Consider the following 21713-nt stretch of genomic DNA (forward strand, 5'->3'; position numbering starts at 1 on the left):
AGTTCATGTAACTGGTTGGGAACATTGAGTGGTTGATGCCCTTTGACATCTTTGTGGTAATGCCATTGGGCAACCATCTTAAGGTTCATCTTGACCCTTGACACTTCATTCCATAATTTTTAGCTCATCTGCCGTAGTCCGATGCAGCTTGTAGAATCGCATGATCGTGCGTCCGTCCGTGCGTCCGTCAACAGTTGGGCACAAATCTTAACCGCTCGACGTACGGTCACGATATTTGGGACGTCGGGGGGAGATCGTGAAAAGGACTCAGGATGACAAATTTGGGGGTCATGGGTCAAAGGTCAAGACGTGTAAACGGAGGGAATATTTCTCCCTTAACTTAAGGTATGGGAGGAAATACGGAATTGCGGCACAAATCTTAACGGCTCGACCTATGCTCTTAATATTCGGTGTATAGTGTGATGGACAGGGAACCCATCACCAGTGCAAAATTGGAGGTCACAGGTCAAAGGGCAGTGGGGGAAAGGTCAGATATCAGACATTTTCTGAGGACATGGCCTAATGGACAGTGAAAAACTTTTTTGTTTCAGCGCTGACCTACCATTTTTATCACTTTATTGAAAGGACCATGAAATGTGCTTGAAAATGAAGATGCTTGCCATGAAAATGATGCATGAAATGTGCTTTCCACTGACGTGCGAAGAGTAAGTGTCTGATAACCTTTTGACCCTCAAGAGGAGGGCTAAACATGGATTCCTGAACTGCCTCAATGATGTCACAGTGTTCTCATATTTATGGCACATCCATAATCTAGAAAGCCAATAAGCCTGTATTGCCGAACGCCTACACCGCAGGCGTCACGGCTCAAAGGTCGTTGGATCGAATCCCATCAGATTTTTTATTATTTACCTGTTTTATGTATATTTCTATCTTTATCCATTTAACAATTTTTTTTCCAATTAATGCAAATATTTACATGATTTATTTACAACCATAAAACAGGACTTTCATGCACGCGATTTGTATCAACCAATAGGATTTGGGAGGTATGCAGAATGAAGAAGGTTGCTGAAATGATGTGTACGCAGCTGCGTATCTGCATATCTGCACAGGTCTAACAAAGGTGTCACTACGCACCACTTAAAGTTAAATGTTAAATTTATAACCGTTGCAACAGACCTCAGATGAGCCCAGACGCTCTGCGGCTCTTGTCATTATTAATTCTACCCTGCATGGTGTGAAATAATTGGGCCACTATATATACTGCTCATGATACGTTTTAATAACCCCAGTTGCAAATAATAGCCTAGTGTGCATATTACTCCTATAATAACACCATCATATATATGTGATTGTAATTGGTATATATATGATGATCGAATTGCATACTTGGGAGTTTGTGAATAAATCATCAAGAAGCATTCGTGGCTTATGAGAGCGTTGCCTGCCACACGCGGTGAGAGACTGAAAGCGCCTATAATATTTATGGCCAATCCCTCAATGACAATGCACATATAGGCGGTTTTCTGTTCATCAAAAGAGTAGTGTGTATTGAATAGTACGGCTGCGTGTTTGAAATTTTTGCCAGGGTGTAACCTAGGGTGGCGCTCTAGCATACGTGGTTACACCTCAAGCTGTTCCCTTTTGTGTTTGGGGAGGGATTTGCTACAGTCTCAGGGTCACTGCCACTTATTGTTAGCATGTAAACACATTGAAATACGCTGATTTTAATTATGGCACCTACTAGCAGCCACAGATCTAATTAGCATCGTGATAATAGAGTTATTGGTGAGACAATGTTGTTTCGTTAGCCACATATTTAAGTCAACCCCCTGCCCTGGAGGCACATACCTTACAACGAGATGCATGTCACCTAATACACCATTCAGTTAATCAAAATGAGATCAAATATGTGAAATCACACATGCAATGGCAATTACTAGGATCACAGTCTCCTGGGTTTACTTTGCGTTAGTAATAAATTCGTAATTTCATATTCCTTCGTGAAATATGTTGAATTAATAATAGTATATATATAGGACTTTATAGTGAAGTTCACTGATCCATATATCTTTGTAGGTTTACCGGCGAGTCCTGTGACAACACTAATAGCAGGATCAACTATCAACGTTACCTGGCATATTGCATACCCAAATAGGGTGAGTAAAAATCCTGTGTAGATGAATAATTAAATGTGAAATAATAGTAAATCGCGTCTATACAGTTATACCTTGATAGAGACTGCTTGGCAAGTTTCCTTGACGGGGGTAGTGGTAACCGTGTTTGACATTGTTGCCTTACAGGGCGGTTTCAAAATTGAGCTGCGCAACAGCAACAGCGACCTTTTAGAAACGCTTTACTCTTCGAGAGATCAAGTTACCGCCAGTCCTGATTACACGTAAGTATATCATATATTATATCATGATCTTTGTCGGCTGAACTCTCATTATGAAAAGATATATCTTTAATTTTTAAGTGATAATAATATCAGGAGTGTATAATATAGATAGATAGATCGATATTCTCATTATGAAAATATATCTTTAATTTCTAAGTAATAATATCAGGAGTGGTACTTTTTATAATATAGATAGATAGATATATAGATAGATAGATATAGATAGATAGATAGATAGATAGATAGATAGATAGATAGATAGATAGATAGATAGATAGATAGATAGATAGATAGATAGATAGATAGATAGATAGATAGACAGACAGACAGACAGACAGACAGACAGACATGTCTGTCTGTCTGTCTGTCTGTCTGCAGACAGACAGACAGACACAGACAGACAGACAGACAGACAGACAGACAGACAGACAGATAGATAGATAGATACTATCAGGAGCGTATAATGACAATATATTTGTCATTATACGCTCCTGATACTATATTATGACACTCCTGGTATAATGTTTCTTTTGTCGGTGGAATGTTTGTGCTGTTCTGGATCGCGTTGGTTATATGTCATTTTAGAGTTCTCCATTCAGTGACGTTGCCCACGACAGAGTGCAGACATTGCATGCTGCGGTTGCTAAGAGATGCTGAGGAGTGGAACTCTACACAATGGAGCTGCGCAGATGTAGAAATTGTCTCGGGTGAGCGTAGCAATAGTGAGAAAGCCAGCACCACAGTTTGCGTTGGCACGCGTTTGACTAGAGCTGTGGTTATACTAAGACGATTCCTGGCATGATATTGTAACTGAAGTTATGATTGCAATGCAAAACATGTCAGCAATCTTAACATGTTCATAAACATTTACATTCCATAATGCATTTCTTCTCTAGAAAGTCCCATTTACTTTTATTCGTGTAATACATTCTAGCAGGGCATTCTGTAATTCTTCCTTTCTAGTTCTGTACTATTGTAAGGAGTGAGCTTCATGAGAGAAGTACACGTTTGGAATGTTCAGTGTTGTGTTTCCCCTTAGGCTTATATAATCTGCATAAGATTGATTGATGATTTTATTTCGCTTGCAGTGCCTACAGATGATGCTTGCTCAGGAAGAGGAAGTTATGATACTGCAGCTGGCTGTGTCTGCAATTCCCTGTCTTCTGGAAAATACTGTGAAAACAGAGGTAATGCGAAATAGTTTCTCGGTAAAATTGCAGCATTCTAAAACATTGCTTATCATTAAGTTGTTGTTTATTACGTGTAAATATTTTATGCCTGACTTTATTTGCTGTGCGCTGGCATCCACTGCATATCAGTGCAAAGATTAATTATAGTTTGCCATCGGCATTGTCACCATCACCATCAGTGTTATGAACAACAGAATTATCAGGATACGTAACGTTAGAATCAGTACACGATTAGTACATGTCACGATGGATGTAACATCGCGTGGGATAGATGTAGCTCAGTAGATACATGGCATATTTGCATATAGACGAATGCTGGCAAGACACTCACTGTGGTGTGCACGGCAAGTGCATTGATACGCAATCATCATCCTATCCCAAGCTTAAGTGCTTCTGTGAGGCGGGCTGGTTTGGACTTGATTGCAATAAAGGTTAGTGTGTAAATGCAAATTGTTTTTATAAAGTGTGTATATAGATGCATTTGTATAAATATGTAATAGGATCAATTCACGTGTACATGGTATTATCCAGAGTACATAATAGAGATTATAGAGATTATAGAGAGATAGAGAGATTATGTAGAGATAGATAGACTTAGAGATCTCTATAATGTACTCTTGGTATTATTATATGCTCGGGTGGGTCTATAGCATAACAGGTGAATTGGAACAGGTATATATGTGGTATATCATAAGTCACAAACATACTCGTATAGTGATCTGTCTTATAAAATGAACACATTTGGTATATATGGTTAATTTGCATCACACATTGTGATGTGTTCACTGCTCATTATCGTCCTGTGCACTTTGTACTCTTTGACACATGTGGACCTTGACAAAGTACTGTCAATGTAATCTGGACAACCTCTTAACTGTAACATCTAAATGGTTGCTGACATGTCCGGATAAAGCTGGGACGAATGTATAACACTATTAACAGCTAGTATATCAATGTATAACAATCTATATTATGTACTCTTGATACATATTAGGCGTGTTCACACACAAGAAAAACCGCGATGCTAATCGCGATGGAAATACCGAGATAATTGTGTCGTTGTTCACACAAGCGGAAATATCTCACTAATCGCCGAGCGGGATAATTCTATTAATCGAACTGCGCATGCTCACTGCCAGATGTTGATACGGTCGCTTGGAATGATGGGATAGAAAATACCGGGATTATTTGCGCGAGCGTTCACACACGCAAATAATCGCGCTAATTTCAAATAATCGCAGTCAAAAGTGCGATTTGGAGCGCAATGCTGATCGCGATTATTAGTGAGATTATTGCGTTCACACTTGTAAAAATCTCGGTATTTCGATCGCGATGCAAAAACCGAGATTTGCATCCCGCTTATTCGCGCCAGTGTGAACGCGCCTATTGTATCAGGAGTCTATCAATAGGAGTAAGACAGACTCTAACGTGAAAAATTCAACATTTAGTAGCCTTAGTCTGCCTATGATTTATTGTGTTTAACTCAATAAACTTGAGCTCAAGTGTTACCTTGATCATTAAACCAACTCCGTGTCTAATCGTTGGTCTCACACAAATGACAAATCGGGAGAGATCGGTTCAAACGTACAATGTAGTTTTAGCAATTTATACCACAGTGACAACAACTGGGAAACGGATTGAGCTGAAACAAAGGGCAATGCTTTTGAATAGCCCTCTACCGCAGAGCAATACAAACAACTAGCGAGGTTCGGCAATTGATAGACTCCTAATTATATGAGGAGTGAACAAAAACCAAGTTTCTTGAAGCTCCTAATAGTATGCCTATGGCTCATAGGGTCCATGTCCCCCAGGGTACTGCCGGAACGTACCCTGGTCACTATTTGATATGGTTAGGGTTAGGGAGTAGGCGTAGGCGACTCCCTAGACTCGTTAGTGGAGTAGGCGAGTTACGGTCCGGCATATTAGATAGTACCAGGTTACGTTCCGGCAGTACCTCGGGGGACATAGACCCTCTCAGCGTGATGTAGTATCTCAATTGCATGCACTGTGTATGTACTGACCTAGGTTTTCTGATATGAGGTGTGTGCTTATACTATCTAGTATCTTAAGAGTTAGACATGTATAAAGACAAGAGTTTCTTTCTTTCAGAATCGCCTGTGAAAGATATCAACCATTGCTTGCATACTCATCGGATGCTCACTGATGATTCTAACCTTTACTGGAGAATATTAGTAAGAGGATGTGATTTGTTGTTGTTGTTGTTGTTGTTGTTTTTGGTTTCTTTGTTTTATACTGGACTCAAGGGTTTAAATCCACATCCGTAGAAACCCACTCCAGGAATCTGGCTCGGTTCAGTTTTGGCAGCTCTCACGCTTGCTCTCCATATGACACGATCCAAAGGGTCTACAGCGGGGAGATTCCACTGTTCCCTATCCTTCTTCACAACCTCCTTCCAAGACATCTTCGGCCTCCCACGTCTTCTAAATTCATTTAAATTCTAGAAAATGTTTTGCTAACATCCATTTTCCCTGTGCGTGCAGGGTTGTGCTCAGGAAGGCTTGTCCATAAAAGCACAAAAAATTACAAATAAGAATGTATCATAATACTGGCTGAATATTGATTGAGCACGATATCCGTTACACTGATTAGGTGGATTGTGGTGTGAGTAACTGGAAGCGAACTGTTTGCGAATAATACCATTAACTCCTAATGTAAATATTGGACAACCTTCTAAAATCCGAACTGACATACGATTCATAGAGCAAATATATACTGTGTAATGCGACACAGTTTAAAAAGTCTTATTAATAATCTTGGATTGATACTTCAGGGTTCCAGCGAGATTGAGATAATTTTACACGTGACGGGTTCCAGCTGGGCTGCGATTGGTTGGAGACCGGACGATGCAGATGGAGGTAAAGTCATGGTGTTGTCGTCGTGCTAGAACACATTTACGGTTTTATATAGTGTGCATCCTCTTTAGTACGGCTACGTGCAATAACAGCTGTTAATGTGATTGGTGATCACATTCATTATCACCAACTTTCTTGTGGTTCTCTCTTCCAAGTTTCCAAATGCCCGTTGCCACTTGTGCCCATTCTAAAACCGTGTCACTAGCCAACATTTCACTTTTCTCGAAAAAAGAACGTCTTTCATATTTAAAATGTATTTATAGGTATAACGTCATCGTGTCGGAGCTTTCCTTCTCTTCCTGGATATCCCAGTACACATCGAGACACCGGAGGTGGTGTTGGAGAACATGGTACGTTAAAAAGATAAATAGTTAAGACTCCAAAATATGTTTGAAGAAACGTATTTAATATGCACTCACGCACACACAGAGAGAGGTGGGGAGAAAGAGTTAAAGCGAGAGAATGAGAGAGATGTGTCCTCTTCTTAGTCATGCATTATACACACTGTATTTGTTTTAAAGCTGCAAGACACGAACGCAAACGCACGCACACAGGGAGAGGTGGGGAGCGAGAGTTGAAAGCGAGAGAATGAGAGAGATGTGTCCTCTTCATGGTCATGCATTATTCTCTCTGTATTTGTTTTAAAGCTGCAAGACTTCACGCGATGGATTGCACGGATATGGTCGTGGCGCAGGTGAGAGGGAGCTACAGTCGCGTGAGGGACTCCTACACTCGTGATATTTCCAGCCCTCGCGAAGATGCTTTCTATGGGGGGACTGACAGCCTGACTGCTGCCCTTGCCATGGAAACCTTAGTGGACGGCAAGCCAACTACCTGGCTGTTGTTTCGAAGGAATCTTACAGGTAACGTATAATTGCCAGCATCAAAGGGGAAACCTTTTGCAGATATATCTCGATATTCCTAGCTGTAAGTTTTTCATAAAATGTAATTTAATAAAAGAAAAATTAATAATTTAATGAATGAACTTTGTTCAACTAGCTGCCCTACATATTTCCTTAATTTTCGACTTTTGCTCTGTCTCGTGTAGAAAATAGTCATATATGTACGACTATATCGTAATGAAGAAACGTCTGTGTAGTATGCTCATTATACATCTTGCATTCACATTTGAATTTTTTGATTAATTGTTTAATATTGCATTCATGGCTTAGGAAATTTTAATTGTAGCTTTATATTTCAGTTTTAAGGTGCTATTAGTTATATTTTCACTCTCTCTCTCTCTCTTACAGCGACAGAGCCAAGTGATCACAGCTTTACTAATAAGACGATGCATGTGATATGGGCTAAAGGGCAGCCCTCGGAGTTGAACTGTCACTTGGGGACGCAGGTGCCTTCCAATTCCAGCTTCTACGTCGCAGACGACTTAAAGTACCATGGGTGTGATCTAAAACAGAGAGGAAGGCTAAAGATCAACTTTATCGGTATGTTGAACCGAAATGAGAATTATTGAAAAGGGGTTTTAGCTCGTGGTTTTATGCATGTAGTAATGATGGATTGGTGTATGCATGCCCCGTGTTGATACGTACTACTGTGGTAAAAGGATGGTGTGTGTTATGGTATTGTGGATAGAGAATTCTCTTGTACAATAATCGTGCTATGTGTGCTGTTTGCTGAAACACGTTGGTACCATAGGCTTTTATTGATCACATAATGTTTGGTTTCATTTTGTGTTTTTGTGTGTATGCTTCATGTTTGCATTTGCTGAATTTACACTTTGTTACTGGTTTGGGTTTGTGGAGAGAGATTTTTAGCTTGCCTACTCTTATAGCAAAGTCAAGTTGGCTCATGCATCTCATGAGAACGTTGCGCCCACCACGCATTCACGAATGATTTAGCTAATCAAAATAACCTGATTGGTAAACAGTTTTACTTTTGATTGGCACTTTCACTTAACCAATATTTTTTTTATAACTTGTCCCCTGCGATGTTGCTTTTGACAAATTTTCCTCGGAGTGATCCTAGTACGAAGGTTTCAATTGAACCCGGTCCCACACCCTACCATGCACTAGACACAAGTCATATGGGAAATGCAGTGCCCCCCTCCCCCTTCACGCGTGCCTACGCGCATTATGCGTCTCATACTAGACACAATTCACATTCGATACACAGCAGCCCTCCATCACGCGTGCCTATGCACATTGTGCGTCACCAACCCAGACTAGACAGAAGTCACATTCGAAACCCAGCGGCCCTCCCCCACGTGTGGTTTAGCTCAGCTTTCTCCCTCCATCCCTGCGCGACGTCCACATTCGAAACCCAGCGGCCCTCCCCCACGCGTGGCTACGCACATCATGCGTCAGCGTTCTCACCATAGACACAATTCACATTTGAAACGTAGCTGCCCTCTCCCACACATCGCTAAGTGTTCCCCTTTTTCCCTCAGCGACGGCCACATTCGAAACCCAGCAGTACTCTTCTCCCTCTCGCGTGGCTAAGCGCAACATCCCCCTCTCCTCCCTGCGCGACAGCCACATTCGAAACCCTACCCACGCGTGGATAAGCACATTGTTCCCTCCCTTCCTCCCTCCCTGTGCGACAGCCACATTCGAAACCCATCGGCCCTCCTCCATCGCGTGGCTACGCCAGTGTTTCCCCTCCTTCTCTCCGCGATGGCCTCACCGGCATTGACCGCGTGTCTTTGGCAGTGGACGAGAGCGGGCCGTGCTTCGGCAGCTACTGGCACCCGTTCGACTGCAGCGTGCGCGACCGCACGTGCGACTACTACGCGTCGTGGCAGTACAGCCAGCTAGAGGACGACGTGCAGTTCACGCTGAAGGTGAAGGACCTCGGCAGCAAGTGGACCGGCATCGGCTTCTCGCACGACCGCCAGATGGTAGGCAGCAGCGGGTGAAGGAGCGGGAGCAGGAGAGGGTAGGGAGCAGGAGAAGGTGGGAGAGAGTAGGGAGTGGGAGAGGGAGCGGGAATGAGGATGGAGTGGTGGTGGAGGTACGTGTTGGTAGTAGGAGGAGAGCGAGAGGTGTCGCGGGGAGAGAAATTTTTTAGGAGGAGGAGGAGGAGAGGAGGAGAAGGAATGAGAAGGGGGGATGTGGAAGGAGTGGAGGTGGTGGTGGGAGGGACAGGTGTCAGAGGGAGAGAAACGTCTGAGGGGAGGAGGAGGAGGGAGGGAGGGAGAAATATCATACGGAGATAATGCCAGAAGAAGCAGTGGTGGTGGAGGTGCTGGTGGTCGTAGGAGAAAGGGAGAGTTGCCATGGGGAGAGAGATTCCTGAGTGGGAAGGAGGCGGAGGGAGGAGGAAGGATGGGAGGAATATCGTACGGAGAAAACACCATAGGAGAGTGTGGGGAAGGAAGAGGTATCATACGGGGGAGAAAGCTGTAGAACCATGCGAGAGATGAATGTGTGGCACGAGGAGAAGGGGAAGAACCCCGTAGGACGGATGGAGGAGGGAGGGATGTCATAAGGAGAGAAAGCCATACAGAAATGCAAAGGAGGAAAGGTGTGGGAGAATTAGTGAGACAATGGATGGATGTCATATTAAGGGAAGAGTGCTGTAGAAAAGTTGGGAGAAGGAATACCTGAAATATGGTAAGAAATTTGTAGGAAAGTGTAGAAGAGGAATGTGGTGGCGGGAGGAAGGACAGGTGTCATGGGAGAAGAACCTTGTGGTATGGGTGCGGAAGACGTACCGTGAAGAAAGAAAGCTGTAGCAGGGTGGTAATGAGGATTAGGTATCATAAACAGAGAAAAAGCTGTAGAGTAATTGGGTGAGGAATGATGTCAAATTAGATCGCATCCAAAGAAGTGAGGTGAGCGTGGAGTGATCTTGTGAAAAAAAAATTTTTTAGTTTCCACTCGCATATTTGCGTTAAATACTGTTATTGCATTAGGAATTATAGCTATGTGTGTGTGTGTGTTTCAGAATGAGAGTGATGCAGTTATAGCAAGGATGGCAGAGAAAGGGTACTACAGCATAACAGACAGGTACAGTCACTTACAATTAATGCTCGTAGGTATTTCGATGGCAATGTAAACCGCATTATTTTTGGCACTAAACACACAGCTGGCAGAAACCATGGTCCTACGATTGTCCTATTTCTGTGTTGTAAAAATAAAGGCTTTCTTACCCCTACAGCTTGGGCATTGTACGTCTTTTCACCAGTATGTGCCTGATACATACATCACCATAGGAGATGCGTATGATGTACGCCTATCAGGAGGCTGTAATGCACATTTTTATTTCCAGGCATATAATTGACAAGTCTGTGAACATAGATCCGAGGCAGAACATATACAACATCAGTGCTTCTCCGTCGGGTAACATTACGACCTTCACCTTTGCACGGAAGCGTATTACAGAGGATCCGAACTTTGATCTTCTGTTCAGCGATGAGGGATTTTACATGTTCTTCCCTTACAGTGGTAACTATTGTCTTTCGTACTGTTACTAATAAAAAGAGAAGGGGTGATCATGATATATATATATATATAACAGAAACAACACAGTCTTTCTGAGCTTTACAATGGAAAGTTACTATCTCTATATTTTACTTTTATTTGCCTTTCTGCTATAAAACACAAAGTGTATACGTGGTAATTTAGAAAGAGGACAGTAGAAAAACGCGCAGTTACCTTGTGCATTTAGGAATTGTTGATAATGATCTTTATTTTTTTAGGTGGCAGTGTCAACGAAACATCTGGCGAACTTAGTAGGCATTTTTTGATTCCCGCCATTTCGTTCGACCGAATCTGTATCGGACCATGTGGTAAGAAAGTCGCGAGGTGAATATTTTTAGCATGATTACAGCATGTTGCTGCATGATTGTTACGTTGTACGCTGCTGCACGCCTGGTTAACCGCACATTGTTGCATGGCCACTAGTCTGCAGTGTTTCACCGTCAAGATCATATGTTGTGTAACAGTAAGTAATGTCGATAATGAATATCAATACGGATTTTGCTGGTTTTTGCAGCTGTACGAAGAAATGCGACGCCTCCGCCATATCAGACTCGGACGCACGCGACGGAGATGTGCGAGGGAAACATATACTTTCCGGCTGGATGCAGCCGTAGCGAGATGGGGTGCGAGTACACGATGACATGGATTTATAACAGCTCGAAGGATGACATCATGTTTAAGATAACCACTACCCACGCAAACAACAAATGGACAGGCGTGGGGTTCTCTGAAGACATGTACATGGTAGGTGACAGCACATAGAACACTTTCTTGAACATCGTAGTATAGTATTTTCGAACTTATACGTGAAGAGTGCACTAGGGGGTTAACAAGGCAGTTATTCCCTATCTTCAGACGATGTCTTTTCATTCAATGTTTATTGCATATACTTTATTTAAAGTATTTATTTCAATTTAACAATTTGGAGTTAATGCTTGTGTGAACTTTTTGACAGGCAAATAGTGATGCTATTATTGGCTACACTTACGTAGACGGCGAACGACTGTTCAACATTACTAACCGGTAATTTTACTCGCATACTTCATAGTAAACAGACAGTTGAAATGCTTGTTGTACGATTTACTATTTGTTGTACTGCAATTGTACTAGATGGAGAACACCTAATAGAAATACTATAAATTAACCGCTAGGGAGTACTACACGATGAATGACAGCATGCTGTTGTGCTTCAGGTGGATAGTTGATGCCAACGATTCACCAGCTATTGATCCAGATCAGTCAACCATTTACAATCTTAGTGGAAACTATGTAAATGGTAGCCTTACGTTGCAGGTAGGTGTTGGATCATAGTTACTGTAGTGTTATAGTGAAGTAATTTAGTGTGTGTGCATGTGTGCGTGCACACGTATGCGTGTGTGTTGTTTGATTTTAGTATTTGACCAGATTCGATCTAGGCTTAGCAATCAAACAAAGTACTGGGCAGCTTAGTAGTGAAAATGCAAAATCCTTAGCGGTGATTTGCAAATGTTGGTATAAATGAATAATTAAAATGGGTCGGGTCATAAGATGTTCACATGCATAATGTTATGTTGATTCTTTCAGTTTACTAGGAAGCTCAATACGAATCAAAGCACCGACTTGCAGTTTGGAAACGGCAGATGCTACTATGTGTTTATCCCATTCATGGGTGGCAAGTTCTACCCACCGAGTGGCAAGCTGAAACAGCATGTGAAGAAACCTGTGATCACTGGGAAACAAGTTTGCTTCACAACATGTCCAGGTACGTAGATGTATGAGTGGATGACGTCACGATTAAACTGGTAAATATTGATGAATGCTTATCAGTGCTTGCTCGCGTGACCGCGTGGCATAGTTAGGAGATTTGTGCCTTGTATCTATGTAAAAAATAATGACTTGTTTCGTTTTAAGTGTTGTTGTTATCATCTTGGTCATCACAGAAATAATTCCGGATGTCGTGTTTAAATTTTGTAGGTTCTACTACACCAGCACCCACGACTCTTCCCATGACAACAAAAGAGTCTGTGCCAAGCACGGAGGTGACACTAACAACGATCGATAACAATATATCTACGTCAGCGATACCGACGACTGAACACTCGTACAATGTCTCGTTCGCCATGGACATGCAGTGGCATGGTAGCCTAACTAATAGCAACACTACAGAGTACCAGAAACTTGCAGATGATGTGCAGACTGCTGTAAGTACCTGTAGCTTGGCATTAGTAGCTACAACTGTAAATGTCAGTGTGCGCTATGTTTAAATATACAACCGCGTGCTGCCCGTAAAAGTATATACAATATATATTATTATATATAGATATATCAAAAATCAAAGTATCCATTCACCAATCAGATGACCATCTTCACTAAACTAAATTAATATGACATCTAGGTCATGGTAATCTATCAAATTCCAACGTGGGCAGTGTAACGGGTGCTATTGTACCGATTTTTGACAAAGCCATCGTGAGATCTTACCACACCGAGAGGTTTTAGCCAAGATCTAATATTCATGAGAGATGGTTATTTTTTGTTGGAGGGATACATGATATCAGTAACGTGTCATATAGAAGTGATAGTACCAGGATGTTTCTGTCAACTGTGAGCTGTATATTAAGATGTACCGTGCAGGTGCGAACATGTGTGTAGAGCTATTGACAAGGTGTTATCATGTTTACAGTTGAACAACACTCTACAGGAGGTGGATGGCTACCAGGATGCCACTGTTATAGGGTTCGATCAGGGATCTGTCATTGCAAATACACAGGTACTTGATGCATCATGTTTGCTTTCTTTAGATTCTATTATATATCTGTTGTATATCTATATCGTGGTGTGAAATTCTAATGAGTAGGCTTGAATGCGTGGTTCCGAGACTTTGTCTTAACTATCGGATCCAATGTTTCTGATAGCGGGCCAGGTGTGGGAATAACAATCAGCTATCATCGTGTTCACGATCGTTTTCTATCATCGTATCACCTGTTCAGTGTGTGCATGTGTGCGTGCGTGTGTATACTTGCACGCGATATACTAGAATAACAAGACCAATTTACCAAAGCAGTCGGACTCTGTCGACCATACATTTAAGATAAAACCTTGCTACATTTCTTTTGTAGTGGACATTCGTTCCCGTGTGTAAAATACCCGAATCTTTGTTTAAAAAAAATACCCCGCTCTATTTCTTTCATCGTTTGTATTAATTTTTTCCGAGACGAGTAGTACATGCAGTGAAATTTTCATGGTCGAACAAACGAGATGTCGCATTCGTAGTGCGCATCGTTCGAGCGAGCAGAGCGAGTTGACCAGTGCAGGGGCGTAGCTACAGGGGGGCGCCCCCCCCACAAATTTTCTGTGCCCCCCCAGGTGCCCCCCCCCCTAAAAATTCATGCTTGATAACAAAAAATTGAATTAAAAACAATGCCGTTAGAACAGTATAATATACAAAGAAAAGTTATATATTGTGCCCCCCCCACGAAAATGTAAGGCTCCCCCAGTGCCCCCTCGCTGAAAAATCCTAGCTACGCCACTGGACCAGTGGCCGAACACACGCTTAACACAGCGGCTGTGCTTTCACAGGTGATAGCTGTCGGAGCTGACGGCTCGGTCACACTCCTCGCCATAGAGAACACGCTGAACGACTCGATCAACTCCGGCCAGATGGGCGACTTGAACGTGCTCCCCGGCAGCCTGAGCGTGCGCATCAACGTGCCAACGACGACCGTGATCGTGCCATCCACGACTACCGAGCAAGATATCTCAGCATCGCCGCTAAAGGGTGCGCATTCACTCGCTCCCCTTTATTTATTTCTTGCTTGATTGCTCACTGACCGACTTTCTCACTCGCTCTTTTGCTCACTCCCTCACTCACTCACTCACTCACCTACTCACCTACTCACTCACTCACTCACTCACTCACTCACCTACTTGCTCTCTCACTCACTCACTCACTCACTCTCTCACTCACTCACTCACTCACTCTCTCACTCACACACTCCCTCACTCTCACTCACTCCCTTACTCACTCAGTCACTCACTCACTCACTCCCTTACTCACTCAGTGACTCACTCACTCAACCAGCTATTTACATGCTTGCTTAGTTACTTGTATATACAGGTATTTGGGTGTGGTAAACCGATTGGTCACCAAGTTAACACCTAAAGACAGTGCCAATTATAAGACGTATTCATATTTCCTGCCATTTTAAAAAGGAGTATAGAGAACTGTTATTTAATTTAGTTCGTACGCACATGCCTACACGAAATATTTATATGTAAGCCCGGGCCTCCCACTCCGAGGTCGGAGGGACCGCATGCGCGTTCCCAAAATCTCCGGTAAAGGGGTATTTTTCGCGCAACAAAATCCGGCCCAAGAATTGTAAAAAAAAGGGGGTGTATTTGACTTTTCACCCGGAGATTTCTTTAAAAAGGGGGTGTTTTTTTCTCTCTCTTTCATCTTGAATATCATAGAAAACTTTATCAAATCCCGGGATCAAATTCCTGAAATTCCTGCTAGTTTTGAAAGCTTATTCAGGATCATTTCGGATTTAGGGGGTCTCCAAGGCAGGAAAAACCTGCAAAAAGCCCTATAATAGGGGGGGTCAGAAATTTTGCCAAGCCCGAAAAAAGGGGGGGCCTTCAAAAGGAAGGAAAAAACAAAAGCCGAACCCAAAAAAAAACGAAGGGGGGCCCGGGTATGTAAGCAAGCCATAGTGCTCGCATGCATGCTCGCGTGCGTTTGACTAGGGTAAAAGTCCTGTTGACGTAAATTGTTTACAGCATGCTGAATGTTGGTGTGCCTGCTATTGCTGTGTCTTTGTAAACATTCAGCGATATCCTGTTGGCAAGGATCTTCAATGTTTGCGGTTGGAGGAGAAGGGGATTTAAACTACTGTTATAACTGCGAAAGCAGCGAAGAATCGGTATACAGCAATGTATAATTTCTACTTAATTCGATTGTGCAGGTGACAAGACGTGGATATACACTATCTCCTCTGCAGCCGTGTTTGTCGTGCTAGTCATGGCAAGTATAGCCGGCTTTGTAATTTGGCGCAAGGAAAAGCGAGCAAGGCAAATGGACCAGAAACCTGAAACAGCTGCTGTGAGTAGCTCACTTTATCTTCTTATAATCTACTGACTATTTTTAGCTCAGCTGACGAAGTCCGATGCAGCTTGTAGAATCGCATGAATGTCCGTCCGGCCGTCCGTCCGTCCAAGTGTCAACAGTTACGGCACAAATCTTAACCGTGCGACGTACGATCTTGATATTCGGGACGTCGGGTGGAATTGCGAAAGGACACGGGATGTCGAATTTGGGGGGTGAAGGGTCAAAGGTCAAGATGTGTCAATAGTGGGGAATATTTTCCCCTTAGGATAGGAGGAAATACGGAATTGTGGCACAAATCTCAATGGCTCGACCTATGCTCTTAATATTCGATGTATAGTGTGATGGGGAGGAAACCCATCACCAGTGCAAAATTGGAGGTCACAGGTCAAATGGGAGTGGAGGAAAGGTCAGATATCTGACATTTTCTGAGGACATGGCCTAACAGACCACGTGAAAAACATTTTTGTTTTAGCGCTGACCTACCATTTTTATCACTTTATTGAAAGGACCATGAAATGTACTTTCCGCTGACGTGTGAAGAGTAAGTATCTGATAACCTTTTGACCCTCAAGAAGAGGGTTAAAACGGACACCTCACAACAAAAAGCTTATATAGACCTACTCTGAGCATACTTGCAGTGTGCAAACATCACGAAATGTTCTCATTGAGCCAGAGAAGTGCTACAAACATTGGGGTTTTAGTGAATTTTATGGGCAATATGGTATATACCTATATATACATGCATTTAAACATGGATTTGTGTACTGCGTACTCGGCTGCGTTTGCCAGTACCTGTGGTTGTGGAAGCCTCACATTTTACAGTGAAATTCCACACATAACTCTTGCTTGAACAACGTTTACTTACTTAAACAATAATTATATGAGATTCTGTAGTGTACACATTACGAATACACTCGCAGTCTCGCACTGACTGGCTTTTTGTGGCCGCTGATAGCTGCTCGAAATGTAGACTGGTACTCGATCCCACCTCTTGGCTTAGGCCTCGCTGGGCGGGGACCCGTCTAGTCGAAATGTACCTTGCTGCATTGCACGATAAAGTATGCCTTTGAAAGCGCCCCCCCCCATCTATCGGGATAGACTTGCAGAGATGCTTAGAATGTGCAGGGATGATAGTAACGTTGATAGGGTCTATGTCTCCCTGGGTACTGCCGGAACGTACCCAGAGAAACATAGACCCTGGCAGCGATAGTAACTCGCACGCATCCAAAATTCGAAACCAAATTCAAATTCAAATAAAATTTATAGCAAAGATAATGGATGATTATGCAGGCAAGTACAGTGTGGTGTATCCATAGAAATAATATAGATAACCAGATGGTTATCTATACTATCTCTATGGGTGTAACGCAAGAAAATGTCTATACTACGTAAGAAATAAATCCATCTACCTATCGAAATTAAATGAATTCGTTGGCGCCAGGTGTCGCTGCGTTTTGTTTACGACACTTGCTACGCCCCTGTCCCGTAGAATTTGGATGCTCGCCCGAAACTTGACGCTCCTAAGTGCGCATGCGATGAGCCGTAGGCATGCTCTTTTGTTTTTCTCTTGTTTTCTTTTTGTTTGAATCTTGTTTTGCAGGGCCGTAAGAAATAGTAGCCATGCTCTTTTGTTTTCTTTTTGTTTCGCTTTGTAACCTGACACACATAAGACAGTCTTACTAACTTACTACATATTGCAAATTGTTTTAATCAAATGTTGCTATCAGTGACCGGGTTGTTCGCCATGTTCGTTTATTGCGACCGTTTCGATGGGCGAGATGCGCAGATGACTACTGCGCATGCTGCGCATGCGCCCTTGCAAGAAAAGAGGCGCATGCGCACTTAGGAGCGTCAGTTTCGGGCGAGCGTCCAAACTCTACGGTACAGCCTTATGCAAGCAACATTTTTATCTACATCTAAGATTTATATATCTAATATTTATTAGCTCAGCTGACGAAGTCAGATGCAGCTTGTAGAATCGCATGAATGTCCGTCCGTCCGTGTGTTAACAGTTATGGCACAAATATTAACCGCTCGACGTACGGTCTTGATTTTTGGGACGTCGGGGGGGATTGAGTTAGTATGATACTAGTAGTAGTACGACAGGTAGCAACAGACCTCAGCTGAGCCCAGTCGCTCTGCAGCTCTTGTTGGTACGTTTCTATGTTTGTTTCTTATTCTGTTACTGTTTAGTTATCTCTCGCTATACATGTGTGTCTGGCCGGCTACGTGTCTGTGTATGCGTGCTTGCCTATAGCGTATAAACACAGCAGTTTGCACATGTGTGCTTGCATGAGTACAAGCGCCTGCGCACAGGTATCCTACGTGCATGCTTGTTTCAGCATGCCTGTGTGCGTGTGTGTATTGTCATGCGTGATTGGCAGATGGTGCAACACACTGGACCCTGGGACTTTTTGTTGGCAGAGTCTGTGTGTGTGTGTGTGTGTGTGTGCGTGCGTGCGTGCGTGCGTGCGTGTGGCAGGCTCATTATCTCACGTGAAAGTGAGATATAATTATGTGGCTGGCAATAGTTAGTGCAGACACTGACGTTCTGACCGTCATTTTATGTACACAAAACACTGTTAACATAACGATAAATTCCGCTTACAAATACCTGACCGAAACGACAATTCTTGCAGGATGACTGGGGAACGGGCGCCACGACCAACCCTGGACACAGTCGATACTCCTCCGTCCGGGGTCGACGCGACATAGATCAGATGGCGTACGATATGTTCACCCTGCGTCCGCGGCCATTCACCGAAGCCAGCTGGATGACAGAGTGGACAGAGCTGCAATCCACACGAATCTCTATGAGTAATGGCTCACGCTCGCACAATAGGTATGTGATTGTTGAGGCTGTAGGTTAGTTTGGGTGGTCCCAATTGGCGTAGGTGTAGACGTCTTTATATTTTTTTTATATCTAGCCTTCTAATCTGTTAGTTATCTGCTCGCACTCTCTCTCTCTCTCGCTCTCTTCCTCTTCTCTCTCCATTTCCCTCTCCCTCGTCCCTCTCTCTCCCTCTCTCTTCCTCTCTCTCTTTCTCTTTGTCTTTCTCTCTCTCCCTCTCTCTCTATATATATATATGTATATATGTATCTATGTATATTTAATATAGAACCGTGCATATATTCGTATCAGACCTGCCACAAGTTTGTGCTTGATTATACACATATAGGACAGTACATACATGGGTGTATAGGGCATGTGCATCTATGTGCATCTCGTTGCAGTGGCAGCGAGTTGAACAGGCGACACAGCAGGTCCAGCACGGTGTGGGGAACGGGCAGCAGCATCGGCTTGGACACCGAAGACCATCTGGATGGCTTTGACAGTGAATCTCCAGGCGGCGGTGTGCCCGTCTCCGCGACCACGGCGGCAGACGTGCATCATTCTGGCCATCCGACTACGGTCGAAAGGTAGCGAACCGAACTGCATAGCTAGCTAACTATAACAAGCCAGCCCTCCAGTACAAGGGCATAGCCAGGAATTTGGATTGGGGGGGGGTCCTCGAGCGAGTAACAAATTTTTTTTTTGAGTTAAATGTAAAAATAGTGCTTTAAAATAGTGCTCTTTTTTTGGATTTTTGAATTTTTTGTGAATTTTTTTGGATTTTTTTGGATTTTGATTTTGATTGGGGGGTCCTAGGGCCCCCAGGACCCCCCCCCCCTGGCTACGCGCTTGCTCCAGTAGGGTACAAGCAGGAGTGTCAATGTATAATCTATATTATGACACTCCTAGTACAAGCAGCTAGGTTGAAAATATCATATTTCTATCTGTCTTGTTTTATGTATTTGCGTTATGATAAGATCCATCTTTAGCTTCTGCGATTAAATTAGAGGTAGGCCTCGTCTTTATTCCAGCAGGAATAGGTATACAATGCTTCTGAACCAAATTACTTACAATTACTTATATTACTTACAAAAACTTTAAATTACCAAGATCGTTGATGTAAATTTCAATGGGAGAGGATTTAATATACCTCTTGGTTTATGTCTGAGTGATTCCCGACCCCTTCCTGTGTGGCACGAATGATTTGATTTGACTAGCCTTCCGCACACCTCCGGTGGTGTGTGACTGTCCAGCCAGTGATTCGCCATACTACATGTAACATATGTCACTCTTGTAAATTAAAATGCTTAAATTTAATTGTGGTGCTCTTTCAGTTTAGACTACTTTTGATGGCAGTTACCACCATAGTGTCTACATGGAAGCCTCTCCTGACAGCAAAATCTACCAGACCATTTTAGGACAGTGGCTGATCAGACTTCAGTGCATCAGTGTATCATTGATAGATCACTGATAGTTTTTTTATCATATTTTTGCTTATGGAATGTAGTATAATATCAAATTCGGTTAATTCCCAGTTATTTTGGATACCAAGATACTTCCAGATATTTTAATACGGTTGCGTTACCTCGAATGGCATAGGTATTTAGTCCGTTTATTGTAATATTTCCTATTGACAAGTGTATTTATGGGTAGTTTTTCTCACCTTTTCGTTTTCCACGTTTGCGTCAATATTTTAAGCGTGTATGACATGAGTTGGGTACGCATCACTGCCACTATAACTCAACTAGTTCGGTACTATTTATTCTGCCCAATCGTGTTATTGGAGCCAGGAATAAACTAGGGAAATCGTGTAAATACTGTTGATACAAGAGGCCTGTCAGATTTGCCTAGGTATTGTTGAATTTTCACCGTACTCTACATTGAACTGGTGAAACAGGAAACAGATTGATATACCTAGTATGTAAAGGTGCTAAACTACCTGTAGATATTAGAAGTTTGTACATAGATTTTAAGTGTTTTAAAAAGCACACGTTAATATAATGGAAGTTGCAATTGAACACATTGCATATATACAAAATGTACATATTGTGTAAAGTTTTTATCTACATTTCATCGTATATGACTTGCTCAAAATGCGACATATCCAGTTGTTACATATGAAGAGCAAAATTTGCAGAAATATAATTTCTGAATTTCTGTGTCGTAATTGCTGTTCTTTGATTGTATTTGTTTTCACATTATTTACCATCTCATGTAAGAGCGTGCACGGCACATGCACCAACACGCACGTACGCGCGCACACACGCATGTTACATGCATATACACATAATTATAGCAGATATGACAGGATCCGAACCAACCGGTCGGAACTGAGCATGATTTGTTATAATAATGCAAACTGACAATGTTGTACGCAGGCACGCATACGCGCATAATAAATTGCGGTATTTGCAGAAGGCATAAACACGCAGACGTAGTACTTATTCGGCTTGTTCCATGACGAGACCTTCAACAATGCAACCATCCTGTGCACTGTGCAAGAGAAGATTTTTTTTATCGGAAAAGAGGGTCGCTGTTATAACATATAAGTGGTTTGATCCAAACGAAATTTGAAGTAAATCGCCAGATACTGCCCTTTATCCATAATACCTCCCTCTGTCTCTTCTTCCCTTTCCTCACTCCATCGCTCCCACCAATCGCCCTCTCCTTCCTTTCTCTGTATCTGTCTCGCTCCCCCCCCCTCCCCCGCTCTCTGACGCGCGCGCGGTCATGCAGTGTACTGGCACTCTGACAGGCACGCATGCGCACGCACGCTGTCACACGCGCTGCAAAAAGTCGCGATCATTTTTTATTATTATTATTATTTTCATAATATTTGGGCTCTTTGTCTGTATGGTAACATGCGCAACCTGACAATCGAAGGCGCTCACAGCGTACGCACCACCAAGCTGCATATGATCATACATATATAA

General features: G+C 42.8%; 1 protein-coding gene across 5 annotated transcripts in view; it reads left to right on the forward strand.

The window, feature by feature from the left end:
• LOC106808604 overlaps positions 1-20947 on the forward strand; it is a 25194-nt gene extending 4247 nt beyond the window's left edge. Inside the window, exons 2-26 of one of the 5 annotated variants that reach the window (XM_014811379.1) lie at positions 2041-2120; positions 2265-2359; positions 2945-3066; positions 3448-3546; positions 3858-3980; positions 5659-5741; positions 6341-6425; positions 6686-6772; positions 7070-7285; positions 7673-7864; positions 9089-9276; positions 10326-10387; positions 10650-10825; positions 11080-11169; positions 11376-11605; positions 11817-11884; positions 12055-12154; positions 12425-12602; positions 12815-13041; positions 13524-13610; positions 14420-14618; positions 15805-15941; positions 18587-18789; positions 19182-19367; positions 20115-20947. In XM_014811379.1, the coding sequence (XP_014666865.1) occupies positions 2041-2120; positions 2265-2359; positions 2945-3066; positions 3448-3546; positions 3858-3980; positions 5659-5741; positions 6341-6425; positions 6686-6772; positions 7070-7285; positions 7673-7864; positions 9089-9276; positions 10326-10387; positions 10650-10825; positions 11080-11169; positions 11376-11605; positions 11817-11884; positions 12055-12154; positions 12425-12602; positions 12815-13041; positions 13524-13610; positions 14420-14618; positions 15805-15941; positions 18587-18789; positions 19182-19367; positions 20115-20130 (3329 nt within the window). In that variant the 3' untranslated portion in view covers positions 20131-20947. Of the gene's footprint in view, positions 1-2040; positions 2121-2264; positions 2360-2944; positions 3067-3447; positions 3547-3857; positions 3981-5518; positions 5559-5658; positions 5742-6340; positions 6426-6685; positions 6773-7069; positions 7286-7672; positions 7865-9088; positions 9277-10325; positions 10388-10649; positions 10826-11079; positions 11170-11375; positions 11606-11816; positions 11885-12054; positions 12155-12424; positions 12603-12814; positions 13042-13523; positions 13611-14419; positions 14619-15804; positions 15942-18586; positions 18790-19181; positions 19368-20114 lie in introns of those variants that run through there. The other 4 variants (XM_014811380.1, XM_014811381.1, XM_014811382.1 and 1 more) reach the window with 4 other exon arrangements.
• Positions 20948-21713: the final 766 nt, after the last annotated feature.

The sequence above is a fragment of the Priapulus caudatus genome, unplaced genomic scaffold (assembly GCF_000485595.1).
Source record: "Priapulus caudatus unplaced genomic scaffold, Priapulus_caudatus-5.0.1 Scaffold289, whole genome shotgun sequence".
Lineage (NCBI taxonomy): Eukaryota > Metazoa > Priapulida > Priapulimorpha > Priapulimorphida > Priapulidae > Priapulus > Priapulus caudatus.